Here is a 23,837-nt window from a genome sequence, read left to right as displayed (position 1 = left end):
GAAGTTTGTGCCCCTGAGTTGTGCTCTTACTATGCTGTGAAACATGAGCTTGACCTGGAAACCCTTCTGTCCTTTAGCTGTCAGCACAATACTGGGCACGAATATCATCCTTTCATGCCCATGAAAGTGTAAAGCATTAATGGGATAGGGCAGCATGTATTTATCTATAAGTATTTTTCTAATATATAAATCTGGATCCATGCCGAATAACGATGGCAACATCTTGAGCTTGTATCTTCGATGACATCTGTGCCCCCCAAAAGCCTGCCTGTATACAGTGCAATATGGCGTTGCAGTGTAGTTTAGTCTTAATGCTGATGGAGTGGAACACATTAGGTAGCCCTGTGGCAGGCAGCCTCTAGACATTTCATCTGCTAAAATGAAAAGGGGTCAGGTTGGGGGGACAATAAATCTCTGTCATTCCCTCACACACTGGCAAAAAGAAAAGACAAGTGCAACACGTCATTATAGTGTTGTTAATCCTCCTCCTTTATAGCGCACATGTCCAATTATACCCATTATGACATACTTAGCTAGAGGGCAGATTGCAGTTTTTGAATGTGCTGAGAGCAGTAATGATTTAGCGGGTGCCCATTTGTTTTCTATTGCTTGGTTAAGCATGCTGCAATATCTTTCCTATTTTACATATTGGACGAATATGAGGTGCTAGCTCTCCAAGAGCTAAATCAATGGTTCTCTGCCCTGGAGATTTTTTAAATAGATGGTTGCTTGGGCTCCACCCATGAGATATTCTGATTTAAATGGTTTGGATTGAGGGGCATTACGAGTCTATAAAAGCACCCTTTCAGATTCTAATACGCAGCCAGGGTTAAGGACCACATGGACTAAGTTGACAGCTAGATGAACTGTGTAAGAGTTAGTTTCGATATTTAGAGAGAGGAAGGGCCAGTCACTATTTGTAAGGTTAGCGCTCCAAATTGGAGATGTTTTAAGTGCATTGGTGGTTGAGGATAGGAAGTAGAGGACACTGGATGTAGTCCCTAGAAATTAGAACTATTGCCTAGGCGTCCGTGCGTGCCTGCCATAGATGGAAAATGTTTACTTGCCTTGACTGTCATTCTGATGGTTTATTCAGATATAAACATGAGTTGCTCCTTTTACAAAATGCTTTAAATCTCACTCAATTAGGCATTCCTAACAACTATCCTGTGAGTTGGCTCAACAGTATTACCCACATAGGACAAGCAAGAAAATTGAAGCTCTAAAAGATTAAGTGCAGTGCCCAAGGTCATACAGCAATTTGGTAATGAGCTGGGCTTAGAAATCACAGCCTTGGAGGACTTGTCTATTTCCAGAGCCATTGAATTTGGCCTCTGTTGCAAAGTGAATGATGATTATGAAAATTTAAAAATATAGAATACATTTTTTCAGGCAACATTTCAAAATGAAAGATGTATATGAGTATCCTGGAACCTTTTTTTTTTTTTTTTTTACATTCCTGGGAAGTTTAGCAGAAAAGCTTTGCAATTTTGTTTAACTTCATCCATATATAGACAGCTCAGTGTTCATTTTGAAGTACTTGGAGGTCTTAGCTGGGAGAGAGTTCTGGGGGAGGAGGCTGCTCTTAATGTATTTGCTCTATATATAGAAGACCAAGATGGATAGGAAGGACACAGATGAAAACTTCCTATTCATAGTTCTAGGGCATTGCATTTTCACCACTTCAGCCCTCCATTCCTCCTTGAGCAAAGAGAGAACATACCAGATTGATGGCCTTTGGATAGTAAATACAACGTTTATACTATCATTTCTGAATGTTTATAAAACTATAGAGAACTTCTACATTATTATCCATCCATCATGTTTCACTTCTGCTGCACTGGGGAGATTTTTTTTTTCCACATCTCTATTGGAGTATAATTGCTTTATAATATTGTGTTAGTTTCTGCTGTACAATAAAGTGAATCAGCTATATGTATACCTATATCCCCATATCCCCTCCCTCTTGAACCTCCCTCCCACCCTCCCTATCCCATCCTTCTAGGTTGTCACAAAGCGTCGAGTTGATCTCCCTGTGCTATGCGGCCGCTTCCCACTAGCCATCGATTTTACATTTGGTAGTGTATATATGTCAGTGCTACTCTCTCACTTTATCCAGCTTCCACTTACCCCCTGTGTCCTCAAGTTGGTTCTCTACATCTGTGACTTTATTCCTACCCTGCCACTAGGTTCATCAGTACCTCTTTTTTAGTTTTCATATATGTGCGTTTAGCATACGGTATTTGTTTTTCTCTTTCTGACTTACTTCACTCTGTATGACAGACTCTAGGTCCATCCACCTCACTACAAATAACTCAATTTCATTCCTTTTTATGGCTGAGTAATATTCCATTATATATATGTGCCACATCTTCTTTATCCATTCATCTGTATATGGACACTTAGGTTGCTTCCATGTCCTGGCTATTGTAAATAATGCTACAGTGATCATTGTGGTACATGACTTCTTGAATTATGGTTTTCTCAGGGTATATGCCCAGTAGTGGGATTGCTGGGTCGTATGGTAGTTCTATTTTTAGTTTTTAAAGGAACCTCCATACTGTTCTCCATAGTGGCTGTATAAGTTTACATTCCCACCGACAGTGCAGGAGGCTTCCCCTGGGGAGATTTAATAATGCATGTATGTATACTTCAGTATAACACACAGCACTGACATGTGTCTCCTCCATATATAGCAGATACCTGATAAATATTTATCAGTGATGACAACACTGTATGTGGTAAGTGTTTCTTTCTGAGAACTCAGAAGTCACAGTATTTCTCCAAATTTAAGTGGGAGAGAGTTGGGTTGGTGAATCCTGGTTTGGTACTTTTTCTAAAAAGGAAGTCAGCTCTGAATCTCAAAAATGGTTGTGAATAAGCTAGAAAGGGGTATTCTCTTGTGTATAATGAATCAGTAGATAGAATCTACTTTTTAGAGAATTTGATGTTCAAGAAACTCTGGCTGCCTAACATCCTACTTTAATCTCTGTTTGTCTGTAGAATCGACTTGGTAACAGACTTCTTAATGACCATTTGGAATTTTTGCCAAGTGAAACTTGTTTTCTCCTCATATTCTTGCACAGTTTGATTCAATGCCAGTTCTCTTTAGTTACATAGCATCTATGTGTGATGTTTCTATCATAACAACACATATCGTAGCTCTAGTCGATGATTTTTGAGGTAAGCTTTATACTCTACTTTCCCTTTAATTTTTAATTTAATGATTCATAAGCAAGTGTGTTTGGGGCACAAAACAGTTTTCTTGGGCTGCATGAACTGCTATCTCAAGCAGAATTCTGTGGCAAGAAGCAATAAGGTCCAGTGATCAGACTGAATTGATAATTTTAAGAACAGCAGTGCAGTCAGCTTTTTCCACACATTTGAAATGCCACCCTTTGGTGCAGTGGGAAGCAAAATGTGCTTGTTCCTTGCATTCACATGGGAGTGATGGTCTTTTCCTGAGTGATCATGTAATTTTTTATACAAAACGAGGCCTTTCTGAAAGTGAGTAGATGAGCTCTTAGTATTTAAGTCAGGTTAACAGGCATTAACTCGGACTACCCTGAGCAGCCAGGATGTTTGCTCACCCTACCCATCCCTCTCCAATGGTATCAGAAGGTGGATGGTGCTAACTGCCTTGCAGTTGGAGTTTAATTTACCAGAAACGTGGATGGATTTCAAGCCACTCATGGTCTACCTTTAGATGCTCAGAACATGAATGCGACCCAGAACTGAATAGAAGACCATTTTTTCACATGTTTCTTTTAATTAGAAAGAGCCTCAACTATTGAAGCTTTTCTCCTACTATTTTTCAAAACCTTCCTTCTCACCTTCTCTCATGAACTTTTACAATGCTGGAAAAGACTCCCTGTACCACACAGCATGGACATGCTTTACATGCAGTATCTCATTTAATCCTCAAAGAAATCATATGAAATAAAAACATATTTGGCCTGTTTTATAGCCAAGGAAGCTGAGGCTTAGCATGTTTAAAGGAATTGTCTGAAATCTAATAGGCACTAGAGTTGTAACTCCACCCCAGGAAGTATTTAATGTGTGGTTGTTTACATTATATGGATCTTAAAATATCACTGGTGCCATCCTTTTGCTTCAAGATCGATTGATTAGAGAGGAATGATCAATAGAATTTTGGTTTTGTTTGTTTAATGCTGAACAGGAGGTGTAAGTGGGGAGGAGAAAAGGGTGTCAGGTGGGAATCAAGAGTTACAAGGCGATAAGCCTGGAAGGATATTGGTGCCTAGAAGCAGAATGGGTTACTGAAATCCTATTAGTAATTAGAGACAATTGTAATTAGACCTATTAGTAATTGAGACAATTGAGAAACAAGGGAAAGCCAGAGAGGTCATTTTTTATAAATGTACCATCAGAATTCTGCAGATTGGTGTTGGAATAACTTCTGTGCATTGCTGTTAACTATCCATCCTGTATCTACTTTGCACACCCTCTTGCCTTTAGGAGAATCTCCAACCGTGCCTTCCTATCAGCCAGTGCTTATACTCACTGAGCTCTGCCAGGCTCTACTTGCTCCCTCCTCTCACATTTCAAATCAATTGGAAATTTAGAGGTTCAGTTCTTTACTTCAAATCATTGACTGAATAACCCTGGTATCAGGGCTCAACACCCATGACTCTTCAATTCAGTGTAATGTGTTCCAGCTTACCTGGCTGTGAACACCCAGAGGTACTCTTTATGCACCGTTTCCTCCACCTTGGCTACCATCTTTCTGGGAAAGACTTCACAGAGAATCTATAAATATCCCTCAATGTTTGTAGCCCACTTATATATTTCCTTTATGAAATATGGCTCTTGATCTTTAAGTTGCCATCTTTTCTAAATGTTAACTTCGTTTGACTATAATTAATAACTTAAGTTTAATTATGCCTGATGACTTATTAATGATAAATATGCATAAATTAAAATTGAATGTAGACTACTTGTTTATTAGGCGTAATCATGCTTGAGCGGCTGTTTATGTTTGCGAACAGGCACTTCAATTTATTGTTACTTTTCATAATGAGGTTGAAAGCATCACTCACAAAGCCCTGCAAACATTGCTTTTATTGATACTTGAAGCCTTCTGCCAACAGGGTACTGTTGAAGAATCGATTAGAAAAGAAAAGGTATCCCTTGGGAATAACAAAGAACCTGCGATGTGAACTTCTACTTGGAATGCCCCTTTCTTTCTCTTCACCTTACTATAAAGTCTCTTTTATAGAAAAATCATGGGTTTTGATGTCTATTTAATGAGATTTTAATCCTAGGTAGGTGATTTTGTGGAAATTATTTACCTCTTCTACCCTCTATTGTCGTATCTGCAAAATGGGTATCGTGACAATAATAATGATAATAATAAAAACAACAATAGTAATAATACCAACCTCATAAAGTGTTGTAATAATAAAATGAGAGAGTATATGCAAAATGCCTAGAAGTGCATCTGATATAGATTAAGATGATAATTCCAGGAAATTTCTAATACTTTTTAGATACATATGTAATACAAATGTTTTCCACCTGCAAAGCCATGGTCTTTGCCTCTCTGTATTACTTCCCAGAAATCATTTCCTTCTTGTGTATTCAAAGGAAGGGGAGACATTGACATCGCTTCCTGAGAGCTTTTACTTGGCCTTTTGCTCATCCTCTCTTGTCTGCTTCAAACCATGATGTTGGGTGCTATCATGGGCATCCACTTCCTTTCTTGCTAATTAATTCTCAGATTTCTGGAATGATTGTCCTACTTTGATTGATACAAACCTGCTGCCCTCATGCTGGTTTCAAAATACAGGTGTGAGAAGGGACTTCCCTGGTGGTCCTAGTGGACTTCCCTAGTGGTTAAGAATCCACACTTCCAATTCGGGGGGCATGGGTTCGATCCCTGGTCGGAGAACTATGATGCCACATGCCATGCAGTGCAGCCAAAAAATTAAAACAACAATACAGATGTGAGAAGACTATATTGGCTACTTCATCCCAAGTGTAGAGGCTGCATGCCCTTGAGTTTCCTATGACACCTGCTAAACCATGTCTGTTGTGTGAAACCAACTCTGCTATAGGTTTGGTCATAATTTGAGGCACTTTACATCATAGCAAGGGGGAAAATCCCTTTAAAACTGAATGCTGGGAGGTTTGAGAAGATGGCGGAAGAGTAAGACGCGGAGATCACCTTCCTCCCCACAGATATATCAGAAATACATCTATACGTGGAACAACTCCTACAGAACACCTACTGAACTCTGACAGAAGACCTCAGACCTTCCAAAAGGCAAGAACCGCCCCCCCCCGCCACGTACCTGGGTAGGGCAAAAGAAAAAATAAACAGAGACAAAAGGATAGGGATGGGACCTGCACCAGTGGGAGGGAGCCGTGAAGGAGGAAAGGTTTCCACACACTAGGAAGCCCCTTCGCGGGCGGAGACTGCAGTTGGCGGAGGGGGAAAACTTCAGGGCCACGGAGGAGAGCGCAGCAACGGGGTGCGGAGGGCAAAGCGGAGAGATTCCCGCACAGAGGATCCGTGCCGACCGGCACTCACCAGCCTGAGAGGCTTGTCTGCTCACCCGCTAAGGCGGGCGGGGCTGGGAGCTGAGGCTCGGGCTTCGGTCGGAGCGCAGGGAGGGAGTCCGGGGAAAAGTCTGGAGCTGCCGAAGAGGCAAGAGACTTTTTCTTGCCTCTTTGTTTCTTGGTGTGCGAGGAGAGGGAATTAAGAGCGCCTTTTAAAGAAGCTCCACAGATGGGCACGAGCCGCGGCTAACAGCGCGGACCCCAGAGACGGGCGTGGGACGCTAAGGTTGCTGCTGCCGCCACCAAGAAGCCTGTGTGCGAGCACAGGTCACTCTCCACACCTCCCTTCTGGGGAGCCTGTGCAGCCCGCCACTGCCAGGGTCCCGTGATCCAGGGACAACTTCCCCGGGAGAACACATGGCGCGCCTCACGCTGCTGCAACGTCACGCTGGCCTCTGCCGCCGCAGGCTCGCCCCGCACTCCGTGCTCCTCCCTCCCGGTGGCCTGAGTGAACCAGAGCCCCGGAATCAGCGGCTCCTTTAACCCCGTCCTGTCTGAGCGAAGAACAGACGCCCTCAGGGGACCTACACGCAGAGGCGGGTCCAAATCCAAAGCTGAACCCCGGGAGCTGTGCGAACACAGAAGAGAAAGGGAAATCTCTCCCAGCAGCCTCAGAATCAGCGGATTAAAGCTCCACAATCACCTTGATGTACGCTGCACCTGTGGAATACCTGAATAGACAACGAATCATCCCAAATTGAGGAGGTGGGCTTTGGGAGCAAAGATATATTATTTTTTCCCCTTTTTCTCTTTTTGTGAGTGTGTGTGTGTATGCTTCTCTGTGTGATTTTGTCTGTATAGCTTTGCTTCCACCATTTGTCCTAGGGAGCTGTCTGTCCGTATTTTTGTTGTTTTTTTTTACTTAAAAAATTTTTTTTCTTAATAGTTTTTTATTTTAATAACTTTATTTTATTTTACTGTATTTTATTTTATTTTATCCTCTTTCTTTCCTTATTTTCCCTTTTATTCTGAGTCATGTGGATGAAAGGCTCTTGGTGCTCCAGCCAGGAGTGAGTGCTGTGCCTCTGAGGTGGGAGAGCCAAATTCAGGACACGGGTCCACAAGAGACCTCCCGGCTCCATGTAATATCAAACGGTGAAAATCTCCCAGAGATCTCCATCTCAACACCAAGACCCAGCTTCATTCAACGACCAGCAAGCTACAGTGCTGGACACCCTGTGCCAAACAACTAGCAAGACAGGAACACAACCCCACCCATTAGCAAAGAGGCTGCCTAAAATCATACTAAGGCCACAGACACCTCAAAACACACCACCAGACGTGGACCTGCCCACCAGAAAGACAGAATCCAGCCTTATCCACCAGAACACAGGCACTAGTCTCGTCCACCAGGAAGCCTACACAACCCACTGAACCAACCTTAGCCACTGGGGACGGACACCAAAAACAACGGGAACTACGAACCTGCAACCTTCAAAAACGAGACCCCAAACACAGTAAGATAAGCAAAATGAGAAGACAGAAAAACACACTGCAGATGAAGGAGCAAGGTAAAAACCCACCAGACCTAACAAATGAAGAGGAAATAGGTAGTCTACCTGAAAAAGCATTCAGAATAATGATAGTAAAGATGAGCCAAAATTGTGGAAATAGAATAGACAAAATGCAAGAAACATTTAACAAGGACCTAGAAGTACTAAAGAGGAAAACAAGCAATGATGAACAGCACAATAAATGAAATTAAAAATACTCTAGAATGGGTCAATAGCAGAATAACTGAGTCAGAAAAACGCATAAGTGACCTGGAAGATAAAATAGTGGAAATAACTACTGCAGAGCAGAATAAAGAAAAAAGAATGAGAAGAACTGAGGACAGTCTCAGAGACCTCTGGGACAACATTAAACACACCAACATTTGAATTATAGGGTTCCCAGAAAAAGGAGAAAAAGAAAGGGACTGAGAAAATATTTGAAGAGATTATAGTTGAAAGCTTCCCTAATATGGGAAAGGAAAGAGTTAACCAAGTCCAGGAAGCACAGAGAGTCCCATACAGGATAAATCCAAGGAGAAACATGCCAAGACACATATTAATCAAAGTATCAAAAATTACATACAAAGAAAACATATTAAAAGCAGCAAGGGAAAAACAACAAGTAACACACAAAGGAATCCCCATAACATTAACAGCTGATCTTTCAGCAGAAACTCTGCAAGCCAGAAGGGAGTGGCAGGACATATTTAAAATGATGAAGGAGAAAAACCTACAACCAAGATTACTCTACCCAGCAAGGATCTCATTCAGATTTGATGGAGAAGTTAAAACCTTTACAGACAAGTAAAAGCTGAGAGTGTTCAGCACCACCAAACCAGCTTTACAACAAATGCTAAAGGAACTTCTCTAGGCAAGAAACACAAGAGAAGGAAAAGACCTACAATAACAAACCCAAAACAATTAAGAAAATGGGAATAGGAACATACATATCGATAATTACCTTAAATGTAAGTGGATTAAATGCTCCCACCAAAAGACACAGACTGGCTGAGTGGATACAAAAACAAGACCCGTATATATGCTGTCTACAAGAGACCCACTTCAGACATAGGGACACATACAGACTGATGTGTGGGGATGGAAAAAGATATTCCATGCAAATGGAAATCAAAAGAAATCAAAAGAAAGCTGGAGTAGCAATTCTCATATCAGACAAAATAGACTTTAAAATAAAGACTATTAGAAGAGACAAAGAAGGACACTACATAATGATCAAGGGATCGATCCAAGAAGAAGATATAACAATTGTAAATATTTGCACACCCAGCATAAGAGCACCTCAATACATAAGGCAAATACTAACAGCCATAAAAGGGGAAATTGACAGTAACACACTCATAGTAGGGGACTTTAACACCCCACTTTCACCAATGGACAGATCATCCAAAATGAAAATAAAAAAGGAAACACAAGCTTTAAATGATACATTAAACAAGAGGGGCTTAATTGATATTTATAGGACATTCCATCCAAAAACAACAGAATACCCATTTTTCTCAAGTGCTCATGGAACGTTCTCCAGGATAGATCATATCTTGGGTCACAAATCAAGCCTTGGTAAATTTAAGAAAATTGAAATCGTATCAAGTATCTTTTCTGACAACAACGCTATGAGACTAGATATCAATTACAGGAAAAGATCTGTAAAAAATACAAACACATGAAGGCTCAACAATACACTACTTAATAATGAAGTGATCACTGAACAAATCAAAGAGGAAATCAAAAAATACCTAGAAACAGATGACAGTGAAGACACGATGACCCAAAACCTATGGGATGCAGCAAAAGCTGTTCTAAGAGGGAAGTTTATACCAATATAATCCTAAATCAAGAAACAGGAAACATCTCAAATAAACCTAACCTTGCACCTACAGCAATCAGAGAAAGAAGAACAAAAAGCCCCCAAAGTTAGCAGAAGGAAAGAAATCATACAAATCAGATCAGAAATAAATGAAAAAAGAAATGAAGGAAATGATAGCTAAGATCAATAAAACAAAAAGCTGGTTATTTGAGAAGATAAACAAAATTGATAAACCATTAGCCAGACTCATGAAGGAAAATGGGAGAAGACTCAAATCAATAGAATTAGAAATGAAAAAGGAGAAGTAACAACTGACACTGCAGAAATACAAAGGATCATGAGAGATTACTACCAGCAACTCTATGCTAATAAAATGGACAACCTGGAAGAAATGGACAAATTGTTAGAAATACACAACCTGCCGAAACCGAGCCAGGAAGAAATAGAAAATATGAACAGACCACTCACAAGCACTGAAATTGAAACTGTGATTAAAAATCTACCAACAAACAAAAGCCCAGGACCAGATGGCTTCACAGGCGAATTCTATCAAACATTTAGAGAAGAGCTAACACCTATCCTTCTCAAACTCTTCCAAAATATAGCAGAGGGAGGAATACTGCCAAACTCATTCTATGAGGCCACCATCACCCTGATACCAAAACCAGACAACGATGTCACAAAGAAAGAAAACTACAGGCCAATATCACTGATGAATATAGATGCAAAAATCCTCAACAAAATACTAGCAAATAGAATTCAACAGCACATAAAAAGGATCATACTCCATGATCAAGTGGGGTTTATTCCAGGAATGCAAGGATTCTTCAATATGTGCAAATCAATAAATGTGATACACCATATTAACAAGCTGATGGAGAAAAACCATATGATCATCTCAATAGATGCAGGGAAAGCTTTCGACAAAATTCAACACACATTCATGATAAAAACCCTGCAGAAATTAGGCATAGAGGGAACTTTCCTCAATGTAATAAAGGCCATATATGACAAACCCACAGCCAACATCATCCTCAGTGGTGAAAAATTGAAACCATTTCCACTAAGATCAGGAACAAGACAACATTGCCCACTCTCACCGTTATTATTCAACATAGTTTTGAAAGTTTTATCCACAGCAATCAGAGAAGAAAAAGAAATAAACGGAATCCAAATCAGAAAAGAAGTAAAGCTGTCACTGTTTGCAGATGACATGATACTATACACAGAGAATCCTAAAGATGCTACCAGAAAACTACTAGAGCTAATCAATGAATTTGGTAAAGTACCAGGATACAACATTAATGCACAGAAATCTCTGGCATTCCTATACACTAATGAAAAATCTGAAAGTTAAATTAAGGAAACACTCCCATTTACCATTGCAACAAAAAGAATAAAATATCTAGGAATAAACCTACCTAAGGAGACAAAAGACCTGTATGCAAAAAATTATAAGACACTGATGAAAGAAATTAAAGATGATACAAATAGAGGGAGAGATATACCATGTTCTTGGATTGGAAGAATCAACATTGTGAAAATGACTCTACTATCCAAAGCAATCTACAGATTCAATGCAATCCCTATCAAACTACCACTGGCATTTTTCACAGATGTAGAACAAAAAATTTCACAATTTATATGGAAACACAAAAGACCCCGAATAGCCAAAGCAATCTTGAGAACGAAAAATGGAGCTGGAGGAATCAGGCTCCCTGACGTCAGACTATACTACAGTGCTATAGTAATCAAGACAGTATGGTACTGGCACTAAAACAGAAATATAGATCAATGGAACAGGATAGAAAGCCCAGAGATAAACCCACGCACATATGGTCACCTTATCTTTGATAAAGGAGGCAAGAATATACAGTGGAGAAAAGAGAGCCTCTTCAATAAGTGGTGCTGGGAAAGCTGGACAGGTACATGTAAAAGTATGAAATTGGAACACTCCCTGACCCCATACGCAAAAATAAACTCAAAATGGATTAAAGACCTAAATTAAGACCAGACACTATCAAACTCTTAGAGGAAAACATAGGCAGAACACTCTATGACATAAATCACACCAAGATCCTTTTTGACCCACCTCCTGGAGAAATAGAAATAAAAACAAAACTAAACAAATGGGACCTAATGAAATTTAAGAGCTTTTGCACAGCAAAGGAAACCATAAAGAAGACCAAAAGACAACCCTCAGAATGGGAGAAAATATTTTCAAATGAAGCAACTGACAAAGGATTAATCTCCAAAAGTTACAAGCAGCTCATGCAGCTCAATAGCAAAAAATCGAACAACCCAATCCAAAAATGGGCAGAAGACCTAAATAGACATTTCTCCAAAGAAGATATACAGATTGCCAGCAAAGACATGAAAGAATGCTCAATGTCATTAATCATTAGAGAAATGCAAATCAAAACTACAATGAGATATCATCTCACACCAGTCAGAATGGCCATCATCAAAAAATCTAGAAATAGTAAATGCTGGAGAGGGTGTGGAGAAAAGGGAACACTCTTGCACTGTTGGTGGCAATGTAAATTGATACAGCCACTATGGAGAACAGTATGGAGGTTCCTTAAAAAACTACACATAGAACTACCATACGACCCAGCAATCCCACTACTGGGCGTATACCCTGAGAAAACCATAATTCAAAAAGTCATGTACCAAAATGTTCATTGCAGCTCTATTTTCAATAGCCAGGAGATGGAAACAACCTAAGTGTCCATCATCGGATGAATGGATAAAGAAGATGTGGCACATATATACAATGGAATATTACTCAGCCATAAAAAGAAACGAAATTGAGTTATTTGTCTTGAGGTGGATGGACCTAGAGTCTCTCATACAGAGTGAAGTAAGTCAGAAAGAGAAAAACAAATACAGTATGCTAACACATATATATGGAACCTAAGAAAAAAATTGTCATGAAGAACATAGGGGTAAGACAGGAATAAAGACACAGACCTACTAGAGAATGGACTTGAGGATATGGGGAGGCGGAAGGGAAGCTGTGACAAAGTGAGAGAGTGGCATGGACATATATACACTACCAAACGTAAAATAGATAGCTAGTGGGAAGCAGCCGCATAGCACAGGGAGATCAGCTTGGTGTTTTTTGACCACCTAGAGGGGTGGGATAGGGAGGGTGGGAGGGAGGGAGATGCAAGAGGGAGGGGATATGGGGACATATGTATATGTGTAACTGATTCAGTTTGTTATAAAGCAGAAAGTAACACACCATTGTAAAACAATTATACTCCAATAAAGATGTTAAAAAACAAAACAAAACAAAGCAAAAACCTGAATGCTGAATATGACCATTCCAATGTTCAAGGCAAAGGAAACAGACACACGTTCACTTAGAAACTCTTAACAGGTGTCTCCCAGATCCTGTTGGCGTTTCCCTTCATCAGGATCCTCCCTTGTTTCTCTCTCTCTTCAAAGACACATAAATATTTCTTAATTGCTGTACAGTGCCAATCAGTTTTCTCTTTAAAAAACCTGAGCTCATTTCTAAAAGTTTGTTTTGCCCATAGAACCCACCCTTCTCAGCCTTCACCTGAACATCTACAGGGCATGATAATCAATGCAGCTATTTTTCCCAAACTGTGAATTATTTGATCTGGGATTACACCATAAATAGAATACCTCTATGTGCGAGTGTTCACTGTGTGTGGTGTGTGTGTGTGTTCACGCTTGTGCATGCCCTGTGAAGGGAGAGGCATTGATCCATGCTCTCTCTCAATGTGGTGTAAAGTCAACCCTTTAATTTTTCCTATTGTCTTCAATCTTTATTTCCGGTCTCCTAAGATAACACTTGGACAAAACACACACACACACACACATATTCATGTATACAACTGAGGGTAAACAATAATTTTCAGAGTAAGTACAGTGTAATTGGAATTATTTGACAGTGGTGGAAGAGACTTTTTCTTTTTCCTAAAGGCACAATTATTTATCTGGATTGTCCCCACCCAAATTAAGATAGATTGTATTAATATATTATTATACAGAACTGTTTTAATTACACTTTTTCTTTCTTCTTAAGCTTCTTTTTCCATAGTCCTCACTGGGCTTTAACTACATTTAAAAGGGGCCACTTATACCATTCCTCTCTGTCAAATAGTAGCAACTCTCCTTTGACTTTATAAGCATGTCTTGGCAGGAAATCGGTGGCCCACTCATATGGGGTAACTGGGGAAAATTCAATGAAGGAACTGTTTACAAAGGAGTGGATGGGGTTAATGTAAACTGACAGTACCTTGCTAGGGAAAGTTGGGAGCCTGAAAGTTGATACAGGTAGGAGCAGTTAGAAGAACTCAGAGAAAGTAGCTGCAGGAGAGCACCACTCCATAGGAACTGTGGCTTTGTGAGTTGATTCAGAGGGTGAGATCTGGAGGAATAAATACCCTGATATCTCTCTCTTTGTCTCTCTCTCTCTCTTTCTCTCTGTCTCTGTCTCTGTCTCTGTCTCTCTCTCTCTCTCTCTCTCTCTTTCTCCTTCTCCCTCCTTTTATCAACTTTTTTTCCTTCCACTATGTGCCCCAAATCACTTAGGGCCAAAGCCAACCAGAAGCCAATGCACAAGGTGGCCACTAATACATACCTTCTATAGTCAGATCTCTTGGTACAAAACAAGTTAAAGAAGAGCCAAAAAACTGAAGTAAATGGAAAAGACCCCATGCATCTCCTTAACTCAGTTCAGGATCATGAAATATACAAGTGTGTTGGTCTCCCCTTTTCATAATCTCTTAAAGTGGTAGAAATGAATTTTAAAAGCCCCAGTTCCTTGTCGAAAACAAAAGGAGAGGACCACCAGTGGGTGAGAGATCTAAACTCATTTATGAAAGATTCAGTGGACAAAGACTGAAGAACAGAGAAACTGGTGATGCAGCACGGGAAGCCAGGACCTAACTTAGCAGGAAGTGGGTGGCAATAGACGAGGAAGCTCGTCTACCCAGGAAGACTCTTTAGAACCCTGCTGACTGATCTGATGGAGGACGGGAATGAAGAGTGGGATGGAAAAAAATACAGGTTATTTAAAGCCTTTAAATAACTGGGAGAGGCATAAAAATAGCGATACAATTATAAAAAATTGAAAGATGGTACAGAGTAAATACTCATCAGTTATAGCAGAAAATCAATAGATGTCTAAAGTTAATAAAATGAGAAGCGATGACATGAACATATTATTTATAGATTTGGAGGTAACCACAGAAGAACTAAATACAGAAAGAGTTCAGAGTGTTCTGGGAGGAGGAGGACAGGGAATGGGTTATAGGTCAGTTGCTTCTCACTATAGTAAGTCTTTTTGTGCTACAATTTTTTAGAAACCATGTGAATATATAATATTAATAAAAGCTCCTTTTTTGTCCTTTTGTTTTGCTCCACTTAGTGTACTGGCTTTCTAGAAATTTTCTTCTTTATATGGTTATGTCCATTATCTGTCTTTTTTTTTTTTTTTTGGTATAAGCCTCCTAGGTTCTTTTTTTTATTAATTTATTTTAATTTATTTTTGGCTGCGTTGGGTCTTTGTTGCTGTGTGCGGGCTTTCTCTATCTGTGGCGAGCAGGGGCTACTCTTCATTGTGGTGCGTGGGCTTCTCATTGCGGTGGCTTCTCTTGTTGTGGAGCACAGGCTCTAGGCACACGGGCTTCAGTAGTTGTGGCTCACGGGTTTAGTTGCTGCTTGGCATGTGGGATCTTCCCAGACCAGGGATTGAACCTGTGTCCCCTAGGTGGATTCTTAACCACTGTGCCACCAGGGAAGTCCCCATTATCTGTCTTAAACCTAAAATTTTTTTCAGTTTTCTCCTATGCTTCCCCTTCTCTCCATTCTTTATAACCCTCTCTGTGATTCTCCCCCAGCCCCTAGAAGCACTGGCCCACAAGCCTTACACACACACACACACACACACACACACACACACACATCTTCCTCCTGAATGCAATTATGTGTCTTTCTCTGTAAAGTCCATGCACCCTTATATCTTAGTGCCTTTTCTCAAACTGTTCTCTTTTTTTTTTTTTTTTTTTTTTTTTGCGGTACGCGGGCCTCTCACTGCTGTGGCCTCTCCCGTTGCGGAGCACAGGCTCCGGACACACAGGCTCCGCGGCCATGGCTCGCGGGCCCAGCCGCTCCGCGGCATGTGGGATCTTCCGGGATCGGGGCACGAACCCGTGTCCCCTGCATCGGCAGGCGGACTCTCAACCACTGCGCCACCAGGGAAGCCCTCAAACTGTTCTCTTGACCTGAAATGGCTTCAGGCTTTAAAAATTTTTTTTCTTTTTTTAATTGAAATATGGTTGTGTTAATTTCTGCTGTACAGCAAAGTGATTTGGTTGTACATATATATACATTCTTTTTTTTTAATATATTCTTTTCCATTACGGTTTATCACAGAATGTTGAATATAGTTCCCTATGCTATACAGTAGGGCCTTGTTTATCCATTCCATATACAAGAGCTTACATCTGTTAATCCCAAACTCCCAATCCTTCCCTCCCCCCAGTCCCCCTTTAGTAACCACAAATCTCTTCTCTATGTCTGTGAGTCTGTTTCTGTTTCATAAAAGTTCATTTGTGTCATATTTTATATTCCACATAAAGTGATATCATTCAGTATTTGTCTTTCTCTTTCTGAAAAAAAATTTTTTTCTACTTAGCCCTCAAGTGCCAGAATAAAATCTGCCTTCTCCAAGGAGCTGCCTTAGATTTCCAGAGTTAAAAATGATTACATTTTCTTCTATACTGTCCTGACACTGTACCACTGCCTGAAGCTTTTTACTCTACAGCGTCTCATAACTAGTTGCGTATCTATCTGCCCCCCTCTTCTTTCTGTTTAATTGTAAGTTCAAGAATTTGTATCTGCATATCAAGTGCAATATCTTACACATGGTAATTAAAATAGCTGCTAAACAGCATCATTGATTTTGGTAGTTGCTGTTGACTAGAAGGCATCTAAAGATTATGAAATGAATGCCCTCCCATGTTAAAGTGAACATCAGCTGTCTTTTTATCGAGGCGCCTGTTACCACTTCTGCAGCTCAGCAGAATCACCAGCAAGACATATGTCTATGTTTCGTTCTGTCATGATTTTAGTGCCTCTTCTCTAAATTCCAGTTATACCCATATTATCTCAGGTTATGAGGAATAAGAAATCAAATAAATTAATACCTATAAATAAATATGCTACTAATGTATTAATTTTAATAAGGGTATTTGCAGAGTAAAAAGTAGCCTAAAGAAGGAAGTGTCCCCCCTGAGGGAGTGAATTGCTAATAGTAAAATATTAGCCCCCTGAGCTGTTGTTTTGAGATTAAAGAGCATTTCTGGAGTTTCTCAGATTATGCCATAGAACTTTTATGCCAAACGTAATATAGATTCTGATTAATTTAAAATATATTAAGACAGTGGGAAACAGTCTTCACATATTAGAACATATAGATTTGAAATTACAATTATTAAGTGTGACGTGTCTTCCTCATAGAAGTAAGATTGTGTATTAATCCCTGGTCTTTGCTTGTTATTCTCATTTCCCAAGTAGTCTTTCCACAGGTTCTTATTTCTTCTCTTTTTTTTTTTTCTTTTTTCAATTGCTCCCTAACCCTGGACTTTTTTCTGCATCCACATAAAAGGGCACTATAATTTTATTTTTCTTTACTTCAGGAAATGCCACAATAAAACAGTCTCGATACAGGATTATCATCCAAGAAGCAGCCAACGGAGGCCAAGAATGCCCAGATACCTTATTTGAAGAGCGAGAGTGTGAAGATGTGTCATTGTGCCCCATATATCGGTAATTAATTACCCTTTTAAATAATCATTAGACCTTAGAATAAGTCATGACCTATTTCCTTTCATATAATATATGGTTATTATATGAAATACTTGTAGTGAGAAATACAAAGAGGTAGTAGCATTGTTTATCTTCAGATATCTCACTGTTTTCCCCTCTTATCTAGAATAGATTTTGAAAGAGTAAAGAATATGAAAGTCTAATTAACAGGGGAAAAAAAGAAACAATCATGTTTTGATTGTAGCTGAGCTGCTGGAGCTCCGCCACCCAGGCAGTCAATTTTCAGGATCCGGATCCGGAGAGATTCAGGAGGTCCTTACTTGCAAACACACACACACTCACAACTTACCTCATTCTATTGTTCTCATCCTAAAGCCTTTAATAAAGAATTAAGAACAAATGTATACTTCTATAATAATTGTGTATTTTAGTTCAAAAATGGTTGTGGTTTGCAATTTTTGTCATATACACATTTTAAGAAATCTTAGAAAAAAGTTTAACCTATGGAGATATTTTTGTTTTTAGAAGAAGAAAATGATATATTACCTATATGTGCCCCTTTGGCAAGTTGGTGATTACTATTTATAAAAACAATACCTGAGGTTTGTGTGTTTAGTCATAAACTTCCATTCTTTTAACATTGGATTGAAACACTGCTTTAAAGTACTTCTGGATTAAGTTCAATCACTGTTGAGTTTTACTTATTTGTGAAAACAAGACCATGGTCTTAAAAATTGCGCTGTTATCAGCACACTTAAAAATGCCTTTAGCGGGCTTCCCTGGTGGTGCAGTGGTTGAGAGTCCACCTGCCGATGCAGGGGACACCGGTTCGTGCCGATCCCACATGCAGCGGAGCGACTGGGCCCGTGAGCCGTGGCCGCTGAGCCTGCGCGTCCGGAGCCTGTGCTCCGCAACAGGAGCGACCACAACAGTGAGAGGCCCGCGTACTGCAAAAAAAAAAAAAATGCCTTTAGCAAAAATGTCTAGTGTTTCTCTTGATTATTCAAGAAACTGTATCTTAAAGCTATGGGATTCAAGGGCTAATCTACTCAGAAAAAATAGGTTTTGTTTTTGTTTTGGCCATGCGGCTTGTGGGATCCTAGTTCCCAGACCAGGGATTGAACCTGGGCCCTCGGCAGTGAGACTGCAGAGTCCTAACCACTGGACCACCAGGGAATTCCCCTTGTTTCGTTTTTTAAGAAGACCTCCCGCTCATTAAAGCTTAGAGTGTCATTGAAGAAGTCCAAATTATGATCAACTGCATCATCCTTTCCTCCCATTGTTTCTATCCGATGACCAGTTTGGGGAGGATGTGAATAAACACTGGAACAAGCCCAGACTACCAATTTTTGCTCATTATCCACAGGGCCATTGTGGGAACACCGTCAATATCCCTCCTTTTGTACCACGTATAAATATGGAGACTTCTGAGCTCAGCAAGAAGAGCTCTCAGGGAAGGTAGCCAATTGAAAAAATTAGCCAAATCAAATATTTTTAGACATTTTATGAACCCAGTGCTATTATAATCAGAGAAAATCCTGGAAACTGTTAGTGGGCTCTCCTTCCTATTGTCCGCTCTCTTTACTCTCGTGTTGCACTTCAATTTAGTCACTCATATTTGAACTAGTTTCCATCAGTGACCTCCTGCCATTTTCCCCAGAAATCAGTTCCACTGTACATGGATGGGGTGATTGTATCATGTCTCCTGATGCGTCGTTTAACATGTGTCCAAGTTACCAGCGTGAGTCTATGCCCTTAGTCAAACATCCTTGAATTTTGCATAATATGTTTCCAATTTAGATTTTGCTTTCCCCTCATTGGTTTGTTAGGGAGGCAAGTTAATGTAGACCTTTATCATTTTCTTCTGATTCTTCTTTTTCTAATTCCATTAAGGTGAGACATTCTCATGTTTACCAAATTAAAACAGAATCAAAATGCCTATAGAAATTTTTCTGTAAGTTTGAGCATTTCCCACCATGTTAAGTTAGTAAGTGTTGGAGAGGGGAAATTTCCCCCTCTACGCTTCTTGAGTTCTTGTGGCTGGCCTAATAATACAATTGACATGAGACAGGTTAGCAGGAGAAAATGAAACAAATTTTAATTCATATGCATGGAGGTCCCATAGAAATTGTACCTTAGAAGTGGCCAAAGCAGGCAACTTTTATACTTTTTAGACAGAGCAACAATAAATCTGTGAAGAATTGACAGGATGAAGAAACATAGGTTTTGGGTGCTCAATCTTGACATGAAAGAGTTTGGGCTTGGGGTAGTAAGTTTAAATAGTAACAAGGTTTGTTTATATAGCCCCGAATACCCTATCTCTGGGATAAGGGTGTCCTTCTACCTTCAGATGTAGGGAGGGCACCTTTCACAGGAGAGATCTATTTCCTGCTTTCAGGGAGATGGAAGGGCAGGTCAGAGTGTCCTTCTTACATTAACCATTTTTAAAGTAACTTTAATTCAAAATAATCTATGCAATTGAGGCACATTTTGGAGTGGCTGATATAAGCAAAAGGGAAGACAGCATGGGCGATGTGCCCCTGTATAGAATTGGCAGTAGGGTGTCCCCAGGAGTCTGTGGCTGAACTTTGAGGGCTTTAGGACTGACAGCTGGCCTGCCCTGACGAGTGCGATCTCAGACATGTCACTTAACATCTCTGAGCCCAGGCTTATCCTTCTAAAACTAAGAGTCTAGCAAGAGAGTCCTGGACATGTCTTCCTTTTATTTAGCATGCTTAAGCTAGATTGTATTCCTTGGTCTCACTTTAGAAAGTCTTTTGTGAACTTGAGGGATCTGAGTGAATGACATGTCCTAGTTGAAAAGCTAAATTAAACCCCCTACCATTTCAGTTTCTGTGTTTTGGAACTATGCTTAATGCGTCTATGCATCTACAAAGTAAATTTCTACTACTTAAAAGTAATAGGTGATTTCTTTAAATGTGACAGGTTTTTCTATTTACCTGTTTCCTGACTTCTCCCTAGCGCTTCGGTTATTCTCATTATGGAGGCCACTTGAATGAGTTCAATGATGTGTATTTTTTACTTTTATATTTTAATGTACTTTGCTTGATTCTGAAAGATGGTCTGTTATCTATCCCTTAACACCACCACTGCCTCACTTACCTCCAATTGTTCAAGACACCTGAGACTCACCTAGTCTAGATGGGGGAGAGGTGGTGGTGAGTGCAGAGATTAAAGCCGGGCTATGTTAAGTGATCTCCACGCGCTGTATGAATCTATGTTCACATGAGTAAGAGAATCCTTTGAAGTGACTTTTCCTGAGCAAAGAAAGTTTGCTCCATGTTCTGATATACATTATCTTTTTCTTTTGCTGAGACTTCTTTTTTATTGTGGTAAAATCACATAACATAAAACTTACCATCTGAAACTTTTTTTTTTTGCTAAATTCACTTTTTTTTAATTGAAGTATAGTTGATTTACAATGTTTTGCTAATCCATAATGGAAAAGAATATTAAAAAAAGAATGTGTATATGTGTAAAACTGAGTCACTTTGCTGTACAGCAGAGATTGTCATCTTAAACATTTTTAAGTATACAATGTAGTAGCGTTAATTGCATGCATGTTGATGTGCAACAGATCTCTGAATTGTTTCATCTTGCAAAACAGGTCAGTAATATTTTTGCTTCATGTTTCTGTTTCATTTTTTGAAGTAGCATCTCTTATCAGAGGTATTGGCCCATGTGAAAAAGGGTAAAAATATACCTAGTGAAAGAGGAGAATCTGTGGTTACATTTAGAGTTTGGGTTTTTTGGAATATTCTGAAGACACAGGTTTAAGGGCTTAAATCATAGTCTGTCCTGTGGGTCATAAAAGTAGAGTTTTGTTCACCTTAAAAGAAACACACACTGGAAAGCCAGAAGGATTCCTTAGATACTGTTTCCTCTGTGGAGAAGAAATATTGGTAATTCCTCAGAGACAGATCCATTCCTCTTCCCTGAGAGGAACTATCACATAAGATAAGTCCCCATGGCCCCCCACCTCCCTTTTACTCTATAACCTATTGAGACATTTGAGCTACGCCAAAGTCCTAGGAAACACCTTGTGAAAAATTTGAAGCAGAAGACCAAGTGTGAAAGCTTGCACCCAAAATTTTCACGTGTTCAAACCTTGATTCTCTAATGCTCCAATGGGACAAAGGGATTTTCTCTCTTTTATTTTCTTTTACTGTTTTTCTTTAAACAATTTTTAGTTCGTAAAGAGCTAAGCCTTCTAGATTTGTCCTATGCTTCTAACGCTTTTTATGGCCACTTTGTGTGCAAAATGTCCACATTTTAAAAAGTGGAATTATTGCATTAACCATGGATCTGGGGCAGAGGGACTGTTACCATCCCTAGTGTGTGCCAGAGCTCCCTTTTATGACGTTGGTTTCAAATCCATTTTTATTGAATTACTACCTTTATGTTTTTGGATTTCAAATTCACCTATTTCAAATATTTCTTCTGTATATTTGTCATGGTGAAATTTCTAGTCTGCTATTCTTTGTCATCACAGGTGGAGGCCACAGAAATGGAGCCCCTGTATCTTAGTGCCAGAGTCTGTCAGGCAGGGAATAATGGGCACCAGTGAAACCTGCGGAAAGGGGGTGCAAACAAGAGGTAAGGGAATTTTAAAAGTTTTTCTATTCAAATGTAATTCAAAATTATGTTGCTCTTATAAACTCTTGCCTCTTTTTATATTTGAATAAGTTGTGATCTTATTGGATTGGATTAGTTATATTTATTACTGTTTGAGTTTAAGCTTGGCATTAGTTAATGCTGATATTTCAACCATAACTAACTAGTGCACCTAAGGACTAATGCAATGTAAGCAAATATCTGTTCTCAGCCGTTAGCCTACGCCAATGCATGTTGGATATTAGTCAAGGAATGAAGGATGTGTCAAGATTGGACCCAATAGTACATATTGTACTTTTTAGGTGCTCATTAAATATTTGTTGAATGAATTAACTAATCATAATAATCATGACTTAAACCTGGTCGTTATACACATACTTAGAGTATGTTTTATATGTAATATACATAGAAAGGAACCATTAAAATTTCTGGAAGATGCTGTGAATAGGCTTCTGGATCTGAGTAAAAGTGCCTTTTATCATCAATGTCTAGAAGGTGTGGCATTTTGAAATCTCTGAAAACCACTCAGAAACTCATCAGATTGCTCACTGTTTTGTTTCATTCATAATCTAGATGCCAATGATACGAGGTTTGATAAAAAGTGCTTTATTCTTTTTTTTCATTTTATTTATTCTTTTTTTTAATTAGTAAAAGTTTATTGTGCACACACCAAAAAGACAGTTTGCAACCAGGGAGCACTCAGACCAAAGTGCAGAATGAGAAGAAATGCTTTATTCTTAAAAATCTGACCACTCTGTTACTAAAGGGATGTATGTAGCAAAATCAGACCTTGTAGGACCAACTGCATATCGCTGGTCTCATAATTCAACTAAAAGGCATATTGAGAATTGTTTTTCTTCCTGTTGGATAGGTTATTGTATTAATCAGGACCAGTCATCCCAGCTAGCACAGTAACTCCCTTCTTTGTTGATTCACAGGCATAAGAAGCCCAGTGTGGGTGGGTGGCAGTTTTAATTTCTAGTTCAATGGAATCATTGCTGTGTTTTTAGTGGAAGCCTTCCTCCCTTTGGAAATAAGTGCTTATAAGGTAGCAGAGCATAAGATTGCAGAGGAAAAGAAAGCAAAAATTTTACTAGTGGATCACTATGGGTAATAATAGGTTGTGCCATTCTCATTCCCACCCTTGACTCCTGGGCCTGTGAATCCTGGCTATGGGAGAGAAAGCACCATATATTGGATGCTTCTGGAAAACTTTTTCCGACCCTGCTAGGTATTGCCACCTAATTGGTACTATAAATGAGTCTTCAAAAGACCTTTTCACCATTTTATCAAGCCAGCTGCTTCAGGATGGTGGGGAACATGGTAAGACCATGAATTCAATGAGTATGGGTCCATTGCCACACATCACTTGCTGTGAAGTGAGTTCCTTTATCGGAAGCAGTGCTGTGTGGAATACCATGACTATGGACAAGGCATTATGTAAGTCCATGGATGGTAGGTAATTTTGCTAGAAGCATCGTGTGCAGGAAAGG

At 39.6% G+C, this 23,837-nt stretch overlaps 1 protein-coding gene across 1 annotated transcript in view; it reads left to right on the top strand.

Moving 5' to 3' along the window:
- The window catches only part of THSD7B (thrombospondin type 1 domain containing 7B), a gene marked incomplete at its 5' end in the record, with an annotated part of 794,653 nt that overhangs the window by 390,074 nt on the left and 380,742 nt on the right, over positions 1-23,837 (top strand). The window contains 2 exons of the mRNA XM_081243155.1: positions 17,580-17,709; positions 22,223-22,326. Coding sequence (XP_081099281.1) covers positions 17,580-17,709; positions 22,223-22,326 — 234 coding nt within the window. The remainder of the gene's footprint in view (positions 1-17,579; positions 17,710-22,222; positions 22,327-23,837) is intronic.

This window comes from Mesoplodon bidens (assembly GCF_964165515.1).
Source record: "Mesoplodon bidens genome assembly, chromosome: 8".
NCBI lineage: Eukaryota > Metazoa > Chordata > Mammalia > Artiodactyla > Ziphiidae > Mesoplodon > Mesoplodon bidens.
This window is presented reverse-complemented; position numbering and strand designations above follow the sequence as displayed.